This window comes from Condylostylus longicornis, unplaced genomic scaffold (assembly GCF_029603195.1).
Source record: "Condylostylus longicornis isolate FDR11 unplaced genomic scaffold, ASM2960319v2 ptg000596l, whole genome shotgun sequence".
In the NCBI taxonomy this organism is placed as follows: domain Eukaryota; kingdom Metazoa; phylum Arthropoda; class Insecta; order Diptera; family Dolichopodidae; genus Condylostylus; species Condylostylus longicornis.
In genome coordinates this window covers 8,070-31,432 of record NW_026578550.1, presented here as the reverse complement: position 1 = coordinate 31,432, position 23,363 = coordinate 8,070, and the positions used below count along the sequence as shown (strand labels likewise).

Below are 23,363 nucleotides of genomic sequence, written 5' to 3'. Positions count from 1 at the left end.
CAAGGGAGACCCTTGATGTAGGACTAAGACGTCAACAATCACAGCAACCTAAAAAGAAGATCCATGTTCGATCAGGAACAAGAGGCTTACGTTTTGATGGAGAAAATGTGGAGGAGAAAGATCAGCAGTCCAAAGTTCCGCTGTGGGAAGCGACCCCAGTCGCGCTGTCTGGATGGATACAAACTGATAGACAGATGAATACAGTAACATACTTGCGCCTCCCAAGCCATAAGAAACAACTGATAAGCTTCTTCCTTTAATTCTTCACAACATCTGAGATTCGAACACTTGGGACAATCATGGACGAGCTGCTCACTTGACGAAGGAAGGCTTTCGACCTTTCAACAATGCGGTCTTGGAGAGTTTCTCATCTGAACAAATCAAGAAATGAGTCCCAAATCAAGAATGAGTCAGAGAAATCAAGAGAGTGCCACTAGCGCTATTGTACCGATTTTGCTGTCAGCTCCACTCATGATCACTCCCAATGTCTCGATGTAAAAAGTTAATATTTGTTGACATTGACAAAGATCGACAGGTGATGATTTCGATTGACGGAGAGCTTGTTCAATACGAACTCGAAATGCTGGAATGATTCCTAAAAGATCAACGCACCATGATCCCCATATTTCAACATCATTGTGTTCGAGGATTCAATCCCCGACTGCATGGACACATATTTCAGAAATTTCTCACCTTCAAAAATGAAATCAATCGCCTCCGTCAAACACGCGAATTGTGAACACGTTCTCATCGACTCTTCTTCAGTTTTATTCGAATCTTCGAACGTCAGTCCAGCGTCCTCAATCGCTTGTTCAATCGATTCAACGTGGCCATTGGAATCCGATGTTTCATCATTATTTCGAACAGTTTCCTCTCCATCATTTTCACCGTCATCTGAGGAGGGTTGGCCACTTGGGAGTCCCATAACGACCTCTGCAAATTCTCGTTCAGATGCTGCTGCTTCATGAATAAAGGCAAGCAAGTCTCCAATAAATCTAAGAAACACGAATTTCGAAGAGATTAGAAGATTTTCACGCACCGAGGAACGTCATAGGGAGATGAATCGCCCCAACCGCCAGGAACAGAAGGTTTGAACAAATTCGCATGAAACTCTGAAGTCAGAAGTTGACGACGTTTCTGAGGCGAAGAAGAGCTTGACGTTCTTCCAATAAACGAAATAGATGGGAATACCTTCGCAAGATCGGTTAATATCAGATGTGAATATTCCGTCTGATTCCGAAGCAGTTTCAAGGCTCGTTGAATCAGATGCGTCGATTGACGTTCGTTTGGAAAATGATCATCTGGGGAGTTGATTGACTTGATGGTTCTAAATGAAGTCTCGTCGGTTGGAAGAAGTACAGAAAGATCTGGAAGCGCTCTGAAGAAATTGAGAAACCATCAACTACGGAAATTGATAAAAAACTACAAAATACGGAAGGTATACAAATGTAAGAAGTATCAAATACAGAGTTCAAAGCCATGCAGTGAACAGATGATGGATCAACGGTGACAGCTGACCTCACAATTGACGAAACGATAAGGAAAAGTTTCTCATAGACGACTTCCAAGAGCTCCTTAGTTTCTTGTAAAATATCGATAGCTGCCACTTTACTCAATCCAGCTGTTGCTTCAGCATCCTCTGCTTCCTGTAGAAGAGCCACATTTGAGTCATTCGCTTTTCTTGCAATTGTAGATTCTTGAGTGACACCATCTACTAAGGAAATTAATTCTTCTGCATTCCTTCGAACTCTTTCGATGTCTTCAATTCCGTTAAAAAAATCTGGTTGAAGAAGTTGGAGAGTTGATTCGACATTCATGGTGTTCAATGGTGCTTGTGTTGCTGAGTTGATGAACAATCGGACTGTCGAGTCTTGAACACGAAGCTTCTCCGTTAATTTTAAAGCAATTTGGTTCTTTAGTCTCACGTGTGATCGCGCCATTTGTAATGCTTGCGCTTTCTCTAATACTTGCTGATTCGTCGAACAACATTCATTTAATTCTAATAACGCTGACTGAACATCGGAGAGCAGTCCGTCGACATCATCACTGATTTTCTCTAATTCAGTTGAAACTTCACTGAATCCCTCCAAGTATTTAGAATGAATTTCGCTTATCTGTCGATGCCCCACGGTTGATCGAAACGAGTTAAACTGAACTGCTCCTCCCACCAAACTCAAAAGATCAAGCGGTGCATCGCTGGTGTCGAAAAACTCTGATAAAATATCAAATGCAGACGCAACTTCACCAGACGAAAAGAAATGATCCCGTTCAACCAATTTTTTGACTCGTTCTGGGAGATGGCTGTGATGTTGAGTCGGTTGCTCAAGTCGACTACCCGTCAAGTACACACCGACCTCAGGAGGACGTTCAAGAGACATTCAATCCTGTCTGCAAATAGGCGTTTTCTAGTTGTTAATAGTCGTTCATTCCGATCTGACTAGTCCCTGTCCCTACTCCTCCTGGAGCACCTGCATGCGGGCACATGAACGGCAGATCACTTGAACAAAGGTTTTCAGAGAAATTTTTTCAGTAAAAAATGGGGCTTTGCAGCAGCAGCAAAAATTTTGCTAATGTTTTCTGTTGCATCCCTCTGGCGCTTTTCGCAATCATTTCGGTAAAAAGCAATCAATTCCGTTTTGTCACAAGCTTCCAATTGTGCGTTCTTTTCCAGGGTGTGCTCTTCATTCTTTGGGGTTCATGGGAAATATGGTCATCAGTTAATGATAAGGACTGGGTCAGTTGGACCCTCGTGTTGTCCGTTATTCTTTCCTCGCTCAAAATTATCATGGGAGCACTTGGGCTGATTGGGGACGATTTTCCGTTGGGGAGCTGGAGTGCGTTTCCTATCAGGGGCCTATAAGATTCTGCTCATGTCCGTTATACTGAGCTTCCTTCTCTCCGTAAGACATCGCACTAGTAGATTTTTTGCCATTCCACTTCTGCATTTCTTGTTGTCATTTTCATTTCTTCTGCTTGTTGTCATTTTCATTTCTTCTGCTTGTTGTCATTTTCATTTCTTCTGCTTGTTGTCATTTTCATTTCTTCTGCTTGTTGTCATTTTCATTTCTTCTGCTTGTTGTCATTTTCATTTCTTCTGCTTGTTGTCATTTTCATTTCTTCTGCTTGTTGTCATTTTCATTTCTTCTGCTTGTTGTCATTTTCATTTCTTCTGCTTGTTGTCATTTTCATTTCTTCTGCTTGTTGTCATTTTCATTTCTTCTATTGTAGTGGATTCGGTGGATTGTCGATATTGCTCAGAAAAAGGCGTCAGGGGTCGATTCAAAAAAACAATTCCCGGTCAAAGATGAAATTATATTTATGGTCATGTATTCTGTTTGTCATCTAATATTTTTCATTTTGAGTTGGTGGATCCTTGGTTGTTACAAATCTCTGGCTGCGGTTATTAACGCGGGAGGTGAGTTTCGGATCCCATCATTCAAGTCTCAATCATATTTTATGCTTCATCCTTCATTTAATCCTTCTTGCTTCATTCTTTTTTCAGGTAATGGTTGGGAACTGAAGAACTACAAAGCTATCCGGTTGGAAAAAATGGAAAATAAGAATGACGACATCGCATGATTTGCCTTTTCTCCAATTCGTTTTCAATCATTTTTTCGAACTCGGAGACAGCCAAAATGTCTGGAACTCCTCTCTTAGAAACTCTAATCAGAGATCTTCTCGTCCTCTCTTCTTCGTTTTCTTGGTTTCTCGTCTACATCGCCCCCCTTACTTCTGGACGCCATTCCAGATGATAGCATATGAGAATGAAACGCCATCAAATTTTTCTTCTTCTTTGGGTCATTGAGCGCGTCCTGGAGATCCTTTTCGACCATTTTCTGTTCATATGCTTGGCGTTCCTCAAGCCGTTTCTTATATGCACCTGTTCATCGGAATTGAATTGCTGGTTGTGCATTTATTTATTCACCTGTCACAAAGACTTCTTCATCTTTAACTTCGCTTTCACCTTCTTCTTCTCTTTGCCTCTTAAGCAATCGCTCTTTCACTATTTCAAGCTCCATCTCTCGCTTCGTTGCACGCTCCGCCAGAGCACCAACATAACGAGGTGGCGGAAGATCTTTTCCTCCGCCTTTATACACCAGACCTGCTTCTTTCTCTGGCTTCTTGACTTCTTTCGGTGGTTCCTCTATCGGAGAACTTTTCTCATCTTCAGAGGAAAGCGGATCTTCGTCTAAATCTAAGAGATCATCTCTATTCTTCTTCTCTTCTCCAATGTCAACCTTCAATGGCGCAATCCGTCCCCTAATAAGAGCCTCCTCCTGCAATTCTTCAACCTCTTCAGCCTCTTGGAAGAGAACTGCAACTGCTTCAGCTTCTGAGTTCGATTGAACAGTTGTCTTCTTCCCAAGTTTAAAACTAAACATCTTTTCTTGACACTCTCTGGACCTGTCTGTTAAATGGCTGATTTTCTTCACGCCCGATGTTTGGCCCCACTCAAATCTTTACAAGCGAATTCTGGATCTGATCGATCAGCGAATCTTGATTTCTATAAGAATGTTTGGGCCTTGAAGGGATGTGTTGCAAACATTCTCTGTCCCAAACTTCCTGCATCAGCGAAAGACTTCACCCGTCAGGTACTGCGAGTTTTGATTAGTAACAGACTCGCGGTTGATCTCCCCCACATCTTTCGATCGTTCCACTCTGTAACTCATTGAAATCATTTTCTGCGATGTGATCCAATGTTGATCTTTATTACATTTGATTCATTTATTGTCATCATCAGGGATCGCGACAACAATGGGGTTGGAATGGAAGCGAATTTCGGAATTGGTCCAATACAGTGACGATGAAGCCATTAGTGACAGCTTTCCCAAAAGATAAAGAAGAAGTTAAAGAAATCATGAAAAAAGCAAATAGCAATAAATCAAAAGTAAACCATAAAGACAGAAAAGCAAATTGTTTGTTTGTCCCAAAGTCCCACTTATCGTTGCTTTGTCTTCATCTGGTTGATTTCAAACAATCATGCGAATCGTATCTTCATCTGGTTGATTTCAAACAATCATGCGACTCTTCGTTCTGTCAGTTACGATTCGTTGGAGGTTCGTGCAGTCCGGGTCCGTTGGCTGCTTCTGATCAGTTGATGGTCTTCACGGACAAGATGGACAAAGTTGTATGGGTCAATCCTGAGGAGTAAGCATCACCACATTTTTGTCATCAATTGATTCTTGAATCAAAATAATTCTCTTGAATTTTTCAATAATTTATCTTTATTGATTCTCTTTCCTCTAGAAAGTTGATTCGAGTGCAGAGTGGAATGACTTTTTGTCAACTGAATGAAGCCCTCGCTGAAAACGGTTTGGGATTCCCAGTTCTTCCCTCGATTTCTGATCCTTCCGTCGGAGGAGTTCTTGCGACGGCAATCCACGGAACTGGAGCCGACATTCCGTCTCTTTCTGCTTACGTGGAGTCTTTCGAATTGATGACCCCAACGTAGGAAAGGCATCGATGATGCTTTTGTCATGATTATTCTTCGCAGTGGAGAAACATTGGAATGTTCAGAAACTCAAAACAAGGATCTTTTCAATGCTGGAAGATGTCACCTCGGTGCTCTGGGATTCATATCAGAAGTAACATTTAGAGTCAACACAGAATTCAAATTGAGGTAGAAATCTTTTCATCTCATATTTTAATGCATTTCATCCAATGGGCTTCCAGACATCGCGTAGCAGATGCTTCTAATCTTTACGTTTCTGATTTTATTTTTTTGATCAGAGCACTTCAACAAATGGATGATTTAGATTACGTTCTTCGTCATTTACAAGGAATCATGACATCCGCTCAATACACTCGCTTCTGGTGGATCCCACATACAAATAAAGTGATTATGTGGAGAGCTGCGGTTGCTCCAATACAAGTAAATCAGATTCCTCGATATTTTTTTAATTCAGTTTCAATTGATATTTTTTTAATTTTCAGACTCCCAATAAAAGAGCCAATGATTGGATTCATCGACAAAATCGATTTTTTAATCATTGTTATGAAGTCCTTCTTTTATCCGCGCTCTACCTCAATCGAATAACAAAATGGACGAATAACGTATGCGTTTCTGTGTCCCAATCTGATTGTTATTTTTCTCTAGTTTATAGCGAAGTTTATTCTTTCGGGTCAATCAGAAATCATCGACCGAAGCGATAAAGTCTTCAATTTTGATTGTCTTTTCAAGTGCGTGATCATCCAATTCTTTAACTGATATTACTCCTTCAGGCAATATGTTGATGAATGGATGCTTCCTGCGTCTCAATTACCAACATTGATGCGACGAATGAGAAGATGCTTAGAGAAGCATCCAGAATGGGCTGCTGATTTTCCAGTAGAAGTAGGAATCTCTTTTCCCACATCTCTTCCCCCAAATCTCTACATCTCTCCCCCACTTTCTCATTGTGTTATTGCAGGTCAGATTTCAAAAGGCTGATAACATTTGGTTGAGTCCATGCTATAAGGAACAATCAAATGTTGAGACAGCTGAAGATCCATTGGAGAATGTTTTTGCGTGTGTTGGCATTATCGCTTATCGTCCATTTGAGCTTGAGCCACCAGCGCATTGGAGGGAGTGGTTTGCAGTAAGGTGGACTGGGACGGCGTTTATAGACTGCCACTTCGTTTTTTAGGCTTTCGAAGACATGGTGTTCGAATTAGGTGAGCGACGAGAACGTACTTGAATTGGATCTATTTGGTGACAATTGTTCGATCCTCCCTGTCAATCGAATGTCTGTGTTGCTCAGGAGGCCGTCCACACTGGTCGAAAGAAGCAGCTCTCGATTTTCCCTACTTGAGTGAAAGATATCCGAAATGGAAGGAGTGGAATACAATTCGAGAACGATGCGATCCAAACAAAGTTCTACATAATGAATGGCTGGAAAAAATAACAGATGCAAATTGGGAATCCCCCATGAGAGAACGCCAAAGATTATCACGCACGATGGTTTGGTCCAATCATTTGCTCAAAAATAAAAAATAGACATCTGGACTGTTTTTTTTTTAATTTGAGACGGTCCTACACGAACCAGGCGCATCGACTTCGCGCACAACTTTCGTCGAATGGCTTCACTACTTCGAAATTTGAGATCGCGGGTTTTAAACCACACGAGGACTTCATTCAGATCAAAACCACCAGTGAAATCAGGTACGAGGTGGATTCAGAGATACTGTCGTCTCATTCGTTACTCCCGCTCAGGTGTCGTACGGAACACAGCCGCGACAGTCGTGTTAGGATCTCCGCTTCTCTTGACAGATTATTCCGAAAACAATCCAATTAGTGAAGTTGTTCTTCTCTCTGGAAAAGCTCTTGGATTTTTGACTGAAAAGATATTTGAAAATGAGTCCGGACAATCGATGATGCTTGGACTATTTCTCATTTCAATTGGGTTTGCGTCGGTTTACTTTAATGGGATGACCGCTTATACAGTGCGGAAGATGCAAATTCATCATGCAACCAAATTTGGACAAATAGGCGTCCCGTTTTATACTTCAAGAGCTTTGCCACCAAATCCTCTTCTCAAAGTAAAAAAGGCCACATAAGTTGCTTTTCACAGAAAATCACAGACTCATTCTTGTTCTATTTTTTACCCTTTTTGCTTGATGCTGAAAACAGGTTTCACGACACACTAATATTGCAACGATGATGCCTCATCCACCTCCTCTCAATCCCGGTGGGGGTGGCGGGGTGAAGACAGAAGGATTGTAAGGTTTCCATTCCCATTGCTGCAGAAATACGATCATCTAACTATTATATTCAATTGTACCTGCTTGGTGTCATTTGGATTGCATACAACAAAGTGAAGCTGTTCAGCCTCTGCCCCCAAACACTTCGCCTCAGATCCCAACTTCAGAAGTTTTGTGGTTGAATTATAATCATAACTGAAATCAAAGACGTTATTCGACCTGTTTACGCGTCTAGCTCAAATATTCCATAATGAATGAATATCTCACCTTGCCTGTTCTCTCTCACACCAATCGGTTTGATTTGCTTTTGGAGTCCCTCCACCACTCAAGCAGGATTCATCATTGTTAACAGGTAAAATATGGCGAGGTCTTGCAAAATACATCCACTCTTGATAACTTCCACCATTACACGCTCGGAGTCCTACAGGCTTTCCAGGAGTATCATTCCAAAGTGTATCTAAACATTGACCGGTTCCAACATTTTTAAGAGGTCCTGCATCATTCAATTTTATCAATAAGACAATATCCTGCAGCCCACCTAGATAAGGAACATCCGCAGGAAGCTCCTGAACATCGGACTCCGGATTGACCACTTTCAAAAACCAACTGAACGATCTACATTGCTTCGTTCTTCTCCACTTTCTTAAAGTTTCATAATCACCAAAATCAACACGAGGCTGTCCAATAACACGCCTGATGTAGAATGGACAATATTGAGACAGACGGCAGTAGGAAAACCAAGATGGTAGTTCATTCATATTTGAAGAGTACAAAGTTTTGTTGGTGTACGTCGAGCAAATATGGATGCTTCAACTATCTGGTGGTATATACTAAAATCTTACCACGCCAAATCACCAAATTCGTCCATCCATATTGTCAACAGACGCATTTTGTTTTTGGTGACTGCGTCGGGCGGACTCTAAATAAGAAGGACAAAATAGAAGCGCGTGTCACTCTAGATTTTTGTCCCACCGAGTATCCAACACCTCCTTTTCTAAAAATATGATAAACACGAGAGCAAGGTGCACACTCAAGGGTTCCTCCGCACATCCACGTTCGAAAAGACAACTCAAGATTTTCGGTTCCTGACGACGGAGACCGTCAAAGAGATTAGCCGTTCTCATTCACGCACCCCAGAACGAGAACTGTTCATCGTAACCGCCTGAAAGCAAAAAAAAGATTGAGATGCGAAGATCTCAGCTGAGAGAGAACTGTTTTAAAAACAGTCAAATCAACTTCACCTAAGTCGTTCAAAAAAAAATCTCGATTGGCAGCAAACAATCCTCCAGCCATCGTAGGAGATGAAACGAAGTCAGTTGGGGAAGCGTTGCGACGCGCTTTGGGACTTCGATAATCAGGATAAAATCCGTGTTCAATCAGCTTCCACAAAAAGCCTAACGAGAACAGAATGTGTTCCGTACGTTCGAGCAGTTCATACCGAGAGTGCAGCCAATGCCGCCAGGATGTGGTTCGAAGGTCTCTGGGTTTGTTGCGTCAATTTGTGGCATTAGAATTCGCGTTCTATCTTCATGAATGCGTTGGGAGAGAGGCTCTGCCCACCCTTCATTGACTTCGATGTGTGAATCCAGAATGACAAAGATTGGAGCAGAAGACGCACGAATTCCCAACATGCGAGCGGAAACAATCCCTGTCAATACAAAGCGTTCATATTCAAGAAAACACATTGAAGGACTTGCCCTTCCGTGTTGGGCTTCGCACCAGACGCGTTTTAGGGAGAAGGCGGATGTAGTCGTCGATTTGACCGCCAGGGCGAATCCAGCTCAAATCGCTTCCATCGTCCACAAGAATGATTTCTTTAAGCAATTGAGGGGGGCGTCCGATTTAATACAGAATGAACGGAACGAAACAATGTCGAAAGTGGTTCATTGTAGAAAACAATAATCACGGAGAGCGATGGCAACCTCTCAATGTGGTAGTGTATACCTCTACGACAATACAAAAGATTTAGAAACGCGAAATTCACGAAGACTCATTTTGACAGAAGATTTGTTAACCAACTCTTTTTGACCTGCATTCTGGATGTCTACTGTCCGCTACATCGCGATCCAAGGGTAATGCGTCAGAGAATTTGAGATTGAATCCTCCTCCTTTTTTCAGTAGAACATCCATGGGCGCTCCCTAATTAAACAAGCTGTTTGTACAAGAGGGTATTCTGCAGCGTACCGGTGAGTACACGGGGTTTGGCTGCCATCCAGGAGACCCATCCTCCCTCAGGCCAATCTTTCCATGAAGCCTTATCTTCAGTTCTTCAACTCGTGCTCGTTGTAACTTCTCTGCAGCCAAGTTGCTAGCTTCAAAACCACTTGGATCAGCCTCTTCTGCCCTGCGTAGAGAAGTTGGCTCTTCTATGTTATCTATAGATTTTCTCAAGTATGAAATATTCAGAACGAGCCAGAAGACAACGAGGCTAATGAGGAATATTTGAACGACACAAGTTGAAGAAAATGAACAACGGAAACGATGACGTTGGGACTTCCCTGGTCGACCCCCCAAGTCTGAGACGACGGGAAATCTTCTATTCTGGGTTGGAAGCATTATTCAACCGACAGTCATGGACCAGGCTGAAACAGACCCGCCCCTTTCAAGTTTTTCAGTGGATTTGTAAAAAACGGCAACAGAAGTCACACCCTTAAAGCAAAGTCTTCTCTTACCATTTCTGAGAAAGGATTTCATCTGGGAATCAGTACTCAACAAGCAACGGAAACGAGCGCTCTCGCGTATCCTTCTAGCTTCCACCATGAAATGATGAGCGAGGCTTTGCTTCTCTAGTACGTGATTCTATGTGTTCGAAATTTAGAAAGTCGTGGAACTCCGAACCACAAAACGAAAAGTGCAGCACAACGAAGCAATACAGCCATAGTTGTTCAGAAGGGAGAGTGTTCATTGGAAAAGCGGATGTGGTCCCGAATCCAAATAGTTTGAATCACTTCGACGGCTTACTGTCGAGATACTTCTATGTACTCGAACAATAGATGGCTACATCTAAAATTCAGAAACCAACAAAGCGGTTGATGCAATGCTACTAATGTGATCTAAAGCATTGAATCGAACCAACACGGTCGCCGAGGCGACTCTTCGGGTGACAGAAATCATACGATTTTGTGCAAATTTGATTAACGAGACAACGTCTTAAAGAGGGCCATCATAACGGCGAGTGAATGTTTTTATCATCACGAAAGAAGCAGATGACAATTCAATAATCATTTGGCCAGATTGCAAGACACACACATGGCAACTGTAATCGACTCGGGAGAGCAATAATGCTTCATAAGCATCGTTTGAAAAGAAACGTCCAGATCGCCAATGGCTACGCTACATTGACCGAACAGGTCCATGTTACCGGCAATCACGCCCCTTTTGTTTTCCCAAACTTGGTCATCATAAATTGCGAGTTGCGAGTTTCTCCTATGAATGCTGGGCAACTCCCGCGATCAGACGACGATCGACGCTGAGGATCTTGGCTGACTCATGGAAGACACATTTGTAATTTTCCGCACATGTTACAGTGAGCTCCCACCGTCGCATGCATGCAGGCAAAAATTGTCAAAGCGTGCTTGCCAGCGAAGAGGTTTCAGCGAGTCGACTAAGACTTATTCAGCATTCTCACTAGTAACATACGACCCTTTCGCCTTTTACTAAAGAGTCATGTGTTGAGAATGTATTTTGAAATAAATCAATTTTTGAGGGAGATTCGTCGCCCAACTTTTCTTGCAATCTTTTTAAGAAAAATTGCGAATTGTCTAAATTGTTCGCGTAATTTCCATCATGTGAAGATTTCGGATTGTAATTACAATTTGCCAGAACTGACTGCCACGAACCGTGTATCCAAATAGTTCATTTCCCTTTTGGCAATGGAAGCTTGCAGCAGATTGCTTCAATGCACCCCGAATTATAGTTTCCCAAACAGATACAGATAACAGTTCTGAAACACTTCTCTCATCGACGAAGCTCCGTGAATTTCGGCAAGTTATCGAACCACAAACATTCGAAAAGAATCTTTCATTTATGATCCAAATTCCGACAGACGCACATACTGCAAGTCCAATAGTTTAGATTCCAATTTTCACTGAATATCAACGTAGCGATCAAAACTGATGAACAATCTTGTTCAGAGACAGCGATTTCGACGAGTCGAAGATGAATGGGTTGTGCACCAGGCCGACAGAAAAAGGACTGAAGCGCATCGATGCGATGAACTCAAGAACACTGTTGACCACAAATTCCGCGTCTCATGTTCTCATTGGTTTCAGGATTCTGGAAATGGTTGACAAGCAAAAACGAATTACGGTTTTTGATCATCGGTCTTGATAATGCAGGAAAAACGACGACCCTGGAACAATTGAAAAGAATTTATTCGTCCCCGACAAAGAAGCAAAATCTAGAACGTGTTACTCCGACTATTGGATTGAATCTCTGCCACACCCACTTTGATTACTCAACAAGTGGAGTCTTTTGGGATTTGGGGGGCCAATTGATTTTACGTGATATTTGGGAAAAACATTACAGCGAGTGTGATGGAGTTCTCTTTGTCATCGATAGTACGGACGAAGATCGATTTGCTGAAGTCAAATCGACTTTGGACAAAATTCTCAATCATTCAGTATTAAGACAACGAGATATTCCCATTGTAATCTTGATCAACAAACAAGACGATACAGAACATGCTGTTTCGTTATCATTTTTGATTGGGTATTTAGGGCTGAAAAGTCTCGTTACTGACGCAGTAGAACCAGAGGATCAAGGTGATGTTGTTCTGATTCCGTATCCAGCTGACTCAAATCGACAGTCACACGTTCCATCCGCTGAGGATCCAATAGCGTCGTTATCGCACATCCTTTCAAGAGATTCAGCAGGACCTGTTCTGGTTTGTATCTCTGGATGTAGCGCAACAAAGAATGTGAATATCAAAGAATCCATTGACTGCCTCGTTAAAGAAGCCAAAGAGTTTGCAGAGAAGAGAAGACAATGAAGAGGAGAATAAGGCAGATTTTCTGTTTTTCGTTGTTTTGCAGTTTTTCCAGAACCGCGACTTCGTTTTCGTTTGCATCACACTCCAAGAGACGATCAACGCGACTGATCTACTTCACTGGACTCTAGCATTCCCGTTTGTATCATCGTTCGCTCGATTCTATCAGACTCCTAATGAACAAGTCCCAATAACTCACTTGGAAGCATCTCTGTTTTAACTATTTCTATCCGAGTTTCATATACTTCTTGTCTTTTGGGGCATTGTATTCATTCAATGTCGATTTACACAAATCAGCTTCATTCCCAAGAACAGAAAATCCTAACGTCCCCAAACTGTTCAAATGATAGATTTGCCGTGTCCCAAATTGTGTGTCTTGTATTGCCCATATCTTCATCAGTCGTTTCTCAAGACGTTTTTTATCAACCAGTTGTAAATGATGCAGTTGTTGAGTATATAGTGACACACCGTATTCATTCGTAAAGAGAGATTGGGAAAATGTTTGTACAAAAACGACTCACAGATTAAAACACATTAATACTACTTTTAAACCGCAGTTTCGGGATTCGGCAACAGCGGATATGGACTGATATATAAACGAGGATCTTCTTCATTAAATGTTGAACTCATTTCTGCGACCCCACGCGTCTTCCTTCTCATTCTCGGGCAACATCCCCGGCCCTTATTGTCGCTTCTCGTTGGAATCAAATTCATCTTCCGCTGCTCCTCCTTGAAAACAATCAGATTGGCAAACGTCCCTCTAATGATTGTTTTATAAGTCTGTTGATCTTCGCTCGCTAGCTGGGCGAACAACTTCTCTGGGCTCACTGCATTAGCTGTATGAGGGGGAGGAAGTACATCGTCGGAGGGGCCGGGTACCTCTTTTCGTCGACAGCAGCAACCGCAGCAACAATTCGATACCGATCTTCCAAGGCCAACCGCAACATCACACGCGAAATAGCAAGAGACTTCACATGGTTTTACGATAAGTGATCCAACACCAAGAAGAACCCCTACTGCACAGCCACAACAGCCGCCCGATTTCCAGCCATTAACCGGTCGGGTTCGGAAGGCGTCCACACCATCCACAATTCCTTGTCGGAATGTTTGATACCCTCGACGAATTCCACTTCGCAGTCCTGTAATTCCTTGGGTTTTCCGTCTCCACGTCCAATCAACAATTGGAGTCGAACTGCATTTCAGAGAATTTAACCCACTCGAAACAGGAATGACGCCATCTGCGAGAAGCTCGTCACCAAAAAGGATCGAGTGGCACAAAACGCATAAACGCGTGTGAGAAGCGTGATGCACGAGTGTTCCTAGAAACACTCTCGTGACCAATGGATGCCCCAACGCTGAGAGAAGAAGATGTTCAAACTCTTGTTGAGTTTGTCGAACAGACTCAGCCAGATGACTACAATCCCCATTCTGAATAAAATAAGACATCATGCCTGTATTTGCACTCGCTTGCTTACTTCGGCCATTGTGGCGTATTCAAACGCGCTCAAACAGACTTCGCACTGCATAAAATCGAGTGGTAGTTGTCTGATGAACGATTTCAGAGCTACAACAAAGAAAAGCATTTAATGGAAAAACGACTTTCGGGCGTCTGACCTTCTTTCAGTCCATCCTCCGATTGAATTCTTCCTGATAAACGTTTTACTCTGGAACGCACTTCAGGACGTTTACAGAAAAGCAACGCTTCAGCGAAATTGGAAGAAGTCAAACTTTTCGGCTCGATGGGTGGAGGTCCCACTCCGGCCGTCATTACAGTTTGGCCCCAAAAAAATTGATCACCAAAAAAAGGCAGAACGATTGTTGGGCAACCCGCTTTAAGACCCGCCGCGAGGGTCCCAGCACCTGAAGAAAGGAACGGTCGTTTGCGGACACTGCGACATTCTCACGGCATGATCTCACCTCCGTGATGGCAAACAGTGCTGCACCGAAGGAATAACCAATCATGTGGAACATTATCAACGACGAAAAAATTAGGATGAGAGATTGAATTCGTTTTGCTTTTATCAGAACTCCATCCTTTATTGATGAGGGCGCGAGTACCTGTTTGTTTCAAACCCTCGAAGATCTTCTCATAAATGGAATCAATATCATCAACAACAATTGACCCAAATCCAACATAACTGAAAAAAAGAAGTGAGATAATAATGAAAATAGAGAAAAGATAATTAGATCATTCTATCAAAGTACATTGGTGGTTCGCCTGCTTCAAGAAATCGTGCAAGATCAGCCGGAGGTTCGTATTCTGGGGAATTGAGAAAGAAGAAGCCAACGACATCGATGTTGCTTCCCCAGTCAAGCGGTTTAGGAATCAAACTGGGAGACCAACAATAAGTGAAGGGGACGCGAAGAGTGTGAATCAGAATATCTGCATGATCGGAATTTCTGATAGGAAGAAGTCCCAAGCAATTGACTCGAAAATCGTTGATGATACTATGGAGTCCCAACCAAAGTAATTTGTCAACTGAAAGATAACAAAAGAGGGAAATGAGTCGAATAGAGAAAATGTGTGGGATACATGCCTAAAAAGTAAGAGATTAAACGTTGATAAGGATTGGGATCGCTGAAATAAAAAACAAAATAAAAACCAAAATGGCTTCAGAGAAATAACATACTTTGAAAAGAGTGTAAACGGGTGTGAAAACTCTTCCGTAGGGCTCCAGGGCATCGTAAAAAAGAGATGGCAAGGAATTTGCAATTTCTCAGCAAGATGGATATGAGCCAAACAAACGGGATTTGCAATGATCAATCCAGGTAAAAATGGTTCACCCCGTTTCGGAGTCCGGTTCACTACACAAGAGACAATGACTCTTCAAATTAAGATGATGGAATGCAGACCTTCATCAAGAAGATGATTTCTTACAAGCACGCTGGCCACGACGACCACAAAATTGAGCGCATCAATTGTTTCTTTTTTGGAATTTCACGAACGTCTCTAGGAATGAGACCTGGATTCTTAACCATATACGCCATCAACTCCTTAGGATCTCCTCCTGCATCAACAAAGATATTAAAAACCAGCTGCTCATGTTTATTGTCCATGGCTGATTCTGAAGCTTACCTATCGGATGAAATTCGATGCCTTCGTTCCGTACGAAATCCTGAAAGAGTACAAATTTTATTTTGGCTAGACTTCTCAAATAAGAATATAATAAATGAGAAAAAGACTCACCTTAAAAACTTCATGAGTTGCGATTCTGACGCGATGACCCAAAGTATTCAGCTCCTTTGCCAAAGCGATAAAAGGCTGGACGTCTCCTCTTGACCCAATCAGCAAAATCAAAATATTGATCTTAGGAATAAGCATGTGGGCATTGGGACGTCCGAACAGCAAAGAGGGCAATTCAGTAACGTTTTCAGAAACAGCTTGATGGAGGAAAAGATTCAACCTCCGCTCGAGTTGTTGCCCTGCGCGAGAAAATGAAAACTGATACTATTTGATAATTTGTCACCTGAATGAATAATTCCATTGGTTTTGCTGAGTTGTTCAGGATTGAGAATGTCGCGACAGTCAGGAACTGGAAATGTTGGAAACCTTTTTTTGACTTTCATTAATGCAAATAAAATTGTGTCCACGGAAAGTGTTCGCTGGAACAGAAACTCCAATCCGGGGTATTCTTGTTCTCGCGATCTGTTCTCCTTGTCCTTTAGAATTGCGGGATGCTGACCAGCTGATTTCGGACGAGGGTTTGATGGAACGTTTCTTTGCTCATAAAGGCGGAACACGAATGCAACAGAATCTCCTCTTGCGACAAATCCAGTCACTTTCACAAAAACCCCAGAGAACATTGCACCATCGGCTAGAACGCGTTCGCCATCACTGTAGAACGCCCGTGAAGAACCACTCGAGAACAAATTGCTTACGCGCTGTCTGTTTCAGAATTGACGTCATCACGCACGCCGTTGACCTCATGTCGTGCATAGACCGAATCCCTGCGACGACCAGATGAGACTGTAGAAGATCTTCCATAGTGACCCAAAGAATGGCGACCCAACACTCTGGAAAACCGTGTCTCATCGGTAATTGATATGAATTGTCCATTTGGTTTCATCAATTTCATCATCCGTCGTTCCTGTGAATCGTCGATAGTTGAGAATCAGAACTGTGGCGTACCTCTTTCGTTGTTGGTCCGCCAACCGCATTGTCTTCTGCATCTTCCCTCAAGTGCGTAGTCGTTGGTTCCATTTCAGTCGCACGAACTGCGGCACACAGATTCAGTCCTGTGTTAAGATCATGTAACAGAACTGCACTTGATGAAGTTCGCACCACACTCTTGTCTTTGTGGACTTCGATTTCTTGGCAAAGAGATGAAGTGAAATTCACGTTAATAGAGATTTAACATTTGTTTTGTTATCCAGTTCGCTTCTTGATGGAATCAACGGTGTCTACCACTCCCCTTCATTCAGATGAACACAGCGACGAATCCACTCCCTTGCCGCGCAAGTCACGCAGACGCCAATCATCTCCAAGTTCAAAAGGTACGTCCCCCCTTCAGTTGAGAGCCGCTACACCATCGACCGTTAGGAAGCCGCCCGAATCTTTTACGGGATTTAGTGCGCAGTGAATTTGCGTACAAGAACATTTCATCTGAAAATGCAGTACAACCCTCGCGCAGTGGGAGCCGCTTTGTTACTGTTCAGACCGACCTGGCATTGGAGTATCTAGTTGATACTATTGCTAAGAGTCCCTTTCGTTCGATAAAATTAAGTGTCTCTCCCAACTGCCCATCGAATGAGAAAAAGAGATCCGCTAGTTTGGCGTCTGACAGAGCAGCTCCGATAGAAGTATGCTGAACCGACTGAATATGTTTGTCTGAATGATTGATGCAGAAATTAGTGAAAACTTACACAGTTCCAGGACTCCAGGATGACTTTTATCTGAATTTGCTTGATTGGTCATCAAAAGAATTTCTGGCTGTGGCAGTGCATACTGATGTTCTCATATGGAAACCAAACATTGGAACAGGAAGCACTCAATCTGGTGGCATGGGGACATCAGAGTCGCCTAGAGACCGCTGCAACTTACCAAATGATGACGTCGTGCGGCTATCATCTCCTCCTACCAGCTCGCCTTCAACTGGGTCTTCCGTTTCGTCCATTTCGTGGAATAACACCGTAAGCTGATGTGATCAATTGATGCAATTCAGTCAATCAATACATCAGCTGTAAGGTGCTCACAAACTATCCTTTTTTTGCAACAGCAACCTCTGAGCCACAGCTTGGCCGTTGGCCGTAAATCTGGAGGAATTGAGGTTTGGGATGTTGAAATGCAGAAAGTCATTCGAACATACGGAAATCATCAACATAGAGTTGGAGTGCTGGACTGGTATGGACACTATTTATTATCATCTGGAAGCCGCGACAAATCAATCATTCATCATGACGTGCGATCACCTAGAAATGGAATATTCAAATGGGAGAGGCACGACCAAGAGGTATGACGTTAACCGTTCTCATATGATTTATATTATCACGTTCATGGATAAATCTCTTCTACATCTTCATCAGATTTGTGGGTTGCGTTGGTGTCCCTCGGCAATTGGTCTATCGGATGGCACACTTGCATCTGGTGGAAACGATAATAAGGTGTTTATCTGGCAGCTTGGATATGATCAACCAGTAATGAAATTGAAAGAGCATGGAGTGAGTTGACCCTGTTTCTTTCAATTGTTCTTTCAATTGTTCTTTAAATTCTTCTTTAAATTGTTAGGCAGCGGTAAAAGCTTTGAGTTGGTGTCCTTCGACATGCGGTGTTTTGGCAACTGGAGGTGGTACCAACGACCAATGTATCCGATTGTGGGATGTTCGATGTTCCAATCAGCCGAATGAGATTCAATCAGGAAATTCAAGCGCTGGAATCTCGTATGGAAAACTTTTAACGACGGTGGAATCGGGAAGCCAAGTAGGACGAAAAGACATTTCGATGTATTTTTCTTTGCTTTCCAAGGTTTGTAATCTCTTGTGGTCCAAATCGACGAATCAGTTGTTGTCAACGCATGGCTTTACTCTCAATCAACTTATTCTTTGGGACTTTCATGATCTGAAGCGTTCAACCCAATTACAAGATCAACCTGCTCGAAATTCTCGTTCTGATTTCCAACAAGAACACAATCACCGTGTCTCGCTCGTTAAAGTGCGGCGTTTCATCTAAAAAATTTAATTTTTGTTGTTGCAGAAAAATCATTTCGAGGGACACTCAGCGCGTGTACTTTATGCTACGATGAGCCCAACCAAAGAGGTGAGACTTCCATATCTCCCGTGTCCCAAATGTTTAGTACATTTCAGCTGGTTGCAACTGGAGCTGGTGATGGGTCTGTTTGCATATGGAAGTTTTTTTCTCCCAAGAGATCCCGATTTTTCAACAATTTATCTGTATGAATTTCGATAGTTCATTTTTTTGTATTTATTATTTAGTTATAACCCATTCAGCTTATATTTATGGATAGGTTTATAGACACATCTTTATAGACACATCTTTATAGACACATCTTCATAGACACATCTTTATAGACACATCTTTATAGATACATTTATTTATAGATACATTTATTTATAGATACATTTATTTATAGATGTATATGTATAGATATCTTCACAGTTAGTCCCAGCTAATCGCTTTTCTATTGAGTTTCTTCATGAAGGACAACTTGAAAAGTTTGTTACATTGTTGACATCAATTCATTCAAATTTGATCGTATGGGTGATTGTTGCCATCAATGGGTCAGCAGCAGAGTTCCGATCGATTTACATCAAACACATCAAATCTTTATTCCTTGGGTGAAATCAATCTCGAAGTGGATTGTATCGTAAGAGATGACAATACAAGCAATCAAGCAACAAAGAAAACTGGTTTATTCAATGCAGTCTGCAGTGAGTTAACAAATCGAGTCCATAAACACAAACTCGTCTCTCAGTTCCTGATGCGCCAAACAACTGCTCTTTCGTTTCCGCGTCCTGCGGTCTTTATCACTCAGCAATTTTGTCATCGTCGGGAGAGTTGTACACGTGTAAGGACATTCCTCCCTTGGTATATTCGACAATCGTTGGTATCTAGCGAAGTCGAAGCATCTATTTCTCAGGGGGACTTGCTTCGGATGGACAATTGGGACATTGCTTTAAGGGAACGGACATGATTGGATTTGAAGGAGATGCTGAATCTCGTTCATTAAATTTGAAGCAAAAATCGACTGATAGCGAGAGTGAAGGAATAACTGGAAAGTACTGTTCGGTTCCTCGTTTGGTTTCCGATCTTGCCCGTCATAAAATCACGCAAGTAGGTAAACCCTCACACGAGCATGAACAAGTTGTCAGTTGATTGCTTTGCACAGATCTCTTGCGGAGGGCGTCACTGTCTGGCTTTAGATAATGAAGGAGTGGTTTACTCTTGGGGGCATGGTGGAAACGGTACTTCATTATAAGCTCATTCGATCCAGTCAATAGGGATGGATGACGATTGTCCCAAATACATGCATGATTTCAGGAAGATTGGGACACGGCGCGGATATATCTGTGAATCATCCAACGAAGATCTCAGCATTAGAGCCGTATGTTGTTTCATCGATTTCTGGAGGAGGAATGCATTCAATGTGTGTAACAGAAGTTCCCCCTGGATGGGTATTCACTTGGGGTCTTGGCTCTTCTGGTGAGCCAGCCGCATCTAATATAGATTTTATTTGGTTGTTTAGGTCAATTGGGACATGGAAATGATACAAGCGACCGTTTCATTCCTTGTTTGATTCCCGGTTTATTTCCAAGTGTACCAGAAGACAATTTAACGGAATCATCAAAAGAATCCGGTAGAATTCTTTGCACCCATAATCTTGATATCCCCAATACCTCCATAGACCCAATTAACAGCAATCGAGTGGTTCGAGTGGCTTGTGGTGGTTTGCATTCGGCAGCACTCACAAACAGCGGGATCTTATTCATGTGGGGAAGCAATAGTCAAGGACAACTGGGCATCAGCCAAGAGATAAGCAATTCAAAGATTCCATCAATTGTCAATTTTGTTCAAAGCAAGGAGTGTCTTCAAACTGAAGATGAAGTTTCTATTACATCGGTCACATCACTGCTAGGCAAATCGCCCATTCCTTCTCTTTGTGTCTCTGATGTTTCTTTGGGATTAGACCACAGCGGTGTCATCACACAGACGGTACAAACCGTTTCAATGTTTGCTTCTGATTTGTGTGTTTCCAGGGGGACGTCTACACATGGGGTCTCTCAAATTTCGCGACAAGTACGTTCGAGTCTCCATCACTCTGTAGATGGTGTTTTCCTTGACAGGCTTTTCTGGTGACGAACGAATCAATCGGACTCCGACGAAGGTGAACCCCGTATTGCTTGGGGGCGAAGCTGCCGCATCGGTAGGCAACGAATAAACATGCAACTGCTATCAAACTGTCATTTGTCAATATTCAGATTTATTGTGGGTATCGGTGGACAGTTTGTGTGACCAAATTGTCGAATGTTTATTTTTGGGGTTCTGACGTTTTGACTTCCGCATTTGTTAGAGAAGCTGCAATCACTTCATGTCAACGAACTTCGACAAAGTCGGATACGCTGGCAATCCAATCTTCTTCAGTCTCTCCAGATTCCCCCGGTGTCCCGATGATGATATCAGGGCTGTCAGGTAAAAAAGTGATTTCTGGAGTCAACATTCTTAAAACGCAGCTTTCTGTAGGTCGTGGTGTTGTATCAGTTGGTGCTGGAAAATCTCACCTAATCGCTGTCGTCAATTCCGAAATTTTCACTTCAAGAATGAAATTTCAAAAAGAAGAAACAAAGAATTTCAGAGATTTCAGAGAAACGATCCAAAGTCCTTCGAATTATGGCTTTCCTCTTCCAAAATCTGCCGCTTCGATTTTTGAAGATTTCAATCAAAATGTGTCGCCGGAATTTCAATCCGATAAAGAATTTGGATTAAATGAAACAAAAGTATCAAACTCATTATTACGACTTCTATTTCCAACAATTCAATTACATCCAAGACTCTTTCAATCTCTGATGCGATTGGCACAACCAGCAACTCAACAACTTGAAAACGTTTCTAAAATCTGCAAACACTCGTTTGGGGCTCAACACCCAGTAAGATGTTCACTTGATTCTGAAGAGACTTAGTGGCTCGCAGCACAAATCAGAACAGACTTTCTTTTTTGTCCTCCAGATATTTTCTGAACAGACTTTCTTTTTTCTTTTGTCCTTCAGATATTTTCTGAAGATTCCAGTATTTTTCAATCTCTCGCGTCTCTATTGAGTCCAGATGAAAGTTGTGTGGCCTCTAGTAAGTAGTGCGCTCCCCAGAGCTGTTGCTTCATCGCGCTTTTATCAGCCGATCAGACATCTCCGCCCCTATTGGAGACACTTTCCAATGACGATGTTCTCTCCGTTGTGTCGGCTGAGCTTCGCCTGCATCAACGGTTCACTTTAAACCTCTTACAAGCTCTAGGAACATCAGACTCTTTGGTACTGCTACAATGTGTTAACATCAGTGCCTGTGTGGTCTTTCTGTAGTTGGCAGCTGCAATCCATGAGTGCAATGAATTGAAGCAAAAGGAACTGAAATCTCAATCTGTATGTTTGACGCTTATCCAAACTTCGACTCTTCTCTTGTAGGAAATTCAACGTCTTGAAATCGAATTAGAAAGAGTTCAGAAGAACTCTGAGAGTTTAATGTCTGAAGCATCAAAACGCTTCAGCGAAAAAGAGTCCCGGTGGCGCAACACAGTCTCGCACTTGAAGACTTTGATTGATTCGAAGAAACCATACTTGTTGTAAATCAAGAAACCATACTTGTTGTAAATCAAGAAATCTTACTCTTGAGAATAACAAACCTTCGAATTGCAAGAACAGTTTTAACTCTCTCTTTTGTAAGAATTGATTTCTATGATGCGGATATTTCTTTCCTGTTCTGAAGAAGTTCTTAGAATTTTTTTGCTTTGAGGCGCTACTTTCCAAAATATGGCTGTTTACTATCCCAAGTGTCGACATAGTAATTGCTTGCTCATTAGACAAAATTATCAGGGAAACCATGATTTTGGGACACGACTTTGAGACAGACGAGAATCGAAGGTGCTAATGAGACTATTATGTTTGGAGTCCTTCTGTTTGTTTTCTTTTTTGCAACTCAAAACTTCAGTGAAGCCGTTTAAAAGCAACTGTTACACACCAGAGAGGGACTCACGATGCCTCCCAACGTGTGGAGTCATAGAGAGTGGTCTCTCCTTGCACTCTAGTTGGTGTGGAATTGTTGACTGTGAAGAGTCATCCACAGATTGGTCAACGGTCGCTCTAGTATCGTGGGAACGGGCTTCTTCAGCTTGATTTCGCTGCACGCGTGGATGCGTGCAACGGGAAATGTCAAGCTTGTGGCAAGACGTGTAGGAAAGCATGAGACCACGAAGACAGCGCGAAGTAGGAGTTGGAGTCACTTCGTTGGCCGTGACGTCAGTAGATGAGCCGTAAAGTCATAGGGTAGCTAGATGGCGTGATCGTCCACGAGAGTTATGGCACAGATTTTCCATCGCTGTATCCGCGTGTTGTCTAGTTCCCACGTCTGGGAGCTTCCCCTTTTCTTTGTCCCACGGCTGTACAAACTTGGTGCCTGCTAAAAGGTTGGCCCTCGTCACAGTTCCCCCAACCCACTCTTGTACCCCATCCGCCGGTTCGGCAACAGCTCTTCGAC

At 42.5% G+C, this 23,363-nt stretch overlaps 7 protein-coding genes and 1 non-coding gene across 8 annotated transcripts; 5 read left to right on the top strand and 3 right to left on the bottom strand.

Annotated features, from left to right (window-relative positions):
- Window positions 1-3,662: 3,662 nt before the first annotated feature.
- On the bottom strand, window positions 3,663-4,382 carry LOC129617680 (nuclear speckle splicing regulatory protein 1-like). Its single transcript, XM_055532794.1, has 2 exons — window positions 3,926-4,382; window positions 3,663-3,880 (listed from the first exon to the last, which is right to left on the bottom strand). Exons 1-2 carry the CDS (start codon window positions 4,380-4,382, stop codon window positions 3,663-3,665), a joined length of 675 nt encoding a protein of 224 aa, XP_055388769.1.
- A 33-nt stretch (window positions 4,383-4,415) lies between these two features.
- LOC129617679 (L-gulonolactone oxidase-like) lies at window positions 4,416-6,677 on the top strand. Its single transcript, XM_055532793.1, has 9 exons — window positions 4,416-4,592; window positions 4,742-4,920; window positions 5,248-5,448; window positions 5,495-5,620; window positions 5,731-5,872; window positions 5,935-6,122; window positions 6,223-6,334; window positions 6,411-6,578; window positions 6,627-6,677. Exons 1-9 carry the CDS (start codon window positions 4,416-4,418, stop codon window positions 6,675-6,677), a joined length of 1,344 nt encoding a protein of 447 aa, XP_055388768.1.
- Window positions 6,678-7,056: 379 nt separating this feature from the next.
- Window positions 7,057-7,536, top strand: LOC129617678 (uncharacterized). Its single transcript, XM_055532792.1, has one exon. It carries the CDS (start codon window positions 7,057-7,059, stop codon window positions 7,534-7,536), a length of 480 nt encoding a protein of 159 aa, XP_055388767.1.
- A 108-nt stretch (window positions 7,537-7,644) lies between these two features.
- Window positions 7,645-10,236, bottom strand: LOC129617677 (inactive polypeptide N-acetylgalactosaminyltransferase-like protein 5). Its single transcript, XM_055532791.1, is given in 13 exon segments — window positions 7,645-7,719; window positions 7,761-7,875; window positions 7,948-8,173; window positions 8,219-8,373; window positions 8,523-8,599; window positions 8,653-8,765; window positions 8,813-8,842; window positions 8,922-9,074; window positions 9,119-9,328; window positions 9,378-9,519; window positions 9,521-9,626; window positions 9,710-9,819; window positions 9,865-10,236. Coding segments are annotated over 13 exon segments (1,884 nt in total).
- A 1,055-nt stretch (window positions 10,237-11,291) lies between these two features.
- LOC129617681 (U5 spliceosomal RNA) lies at window positions 11,292-11,402 on the top strand. Its single transcript, XR_008697725.1, has one exon. It is a non-coding gene; the product is annotated as a U5 spliceosomal RNA (small nuclear RNA).
- Window positions 11,403-11,932: 530 nt separating this feature from the next.
- Window positions 11,933-12,670, top strand: LOC129617676 (ADP-ribosylation factor-related protein 1-like). The gene has a single exon (XM_055532789.1). The coding sequence runs from the start codon at window positions 11,933-11,935 to the stop codon at window positions 12,668-12,670; it is 738 nt and encodes a 245-aa protein (XP_055388764.1).
- A 1,897-nt stretch (window positions 12,671-14,567) lies between these two features.
- Window positions 14,568-15,724, bottom strand: LOC129617675 (uncharacterized). The gene is made up of 2 exons (XM_055532788.1): window positions 15,546-15,724; window positions 14,568-14,805 (listed from the first exon to the last, which is right to left on the bottom strand). Exons 1-2 carry the CDS (start codon window positions 15,722-15,724, stop codon window positions 14,568-14,570), a joined length of 417 nt encoding a protein of 138 aa, XP_055388763.1.
- Window positions 15,725-17,052: 1,328 nt separating this feature from the next.
- LOC129617674 (uncharacterized) lies at window positions 17,053-18,833 on the top strand. The gene is made up of 5 exons (XM_055532787.1): window positions 17,053-17,161; window positions 17,535-17,797; window positions 17,884-18,117; window positions 18,191-18,325; window positions 18,393-18,833. Exons 1-5 carry the CDS (start codon window positions 17,053-17,055, stop codon window positions 18,831-18,833), a joined length of 1,182 nt encoding a protein of 393 aa, XP_055388762.1.
- The last annotated feature ends 4,530 nt before the right edge of the window (window positions 18,834-23,363 follow it).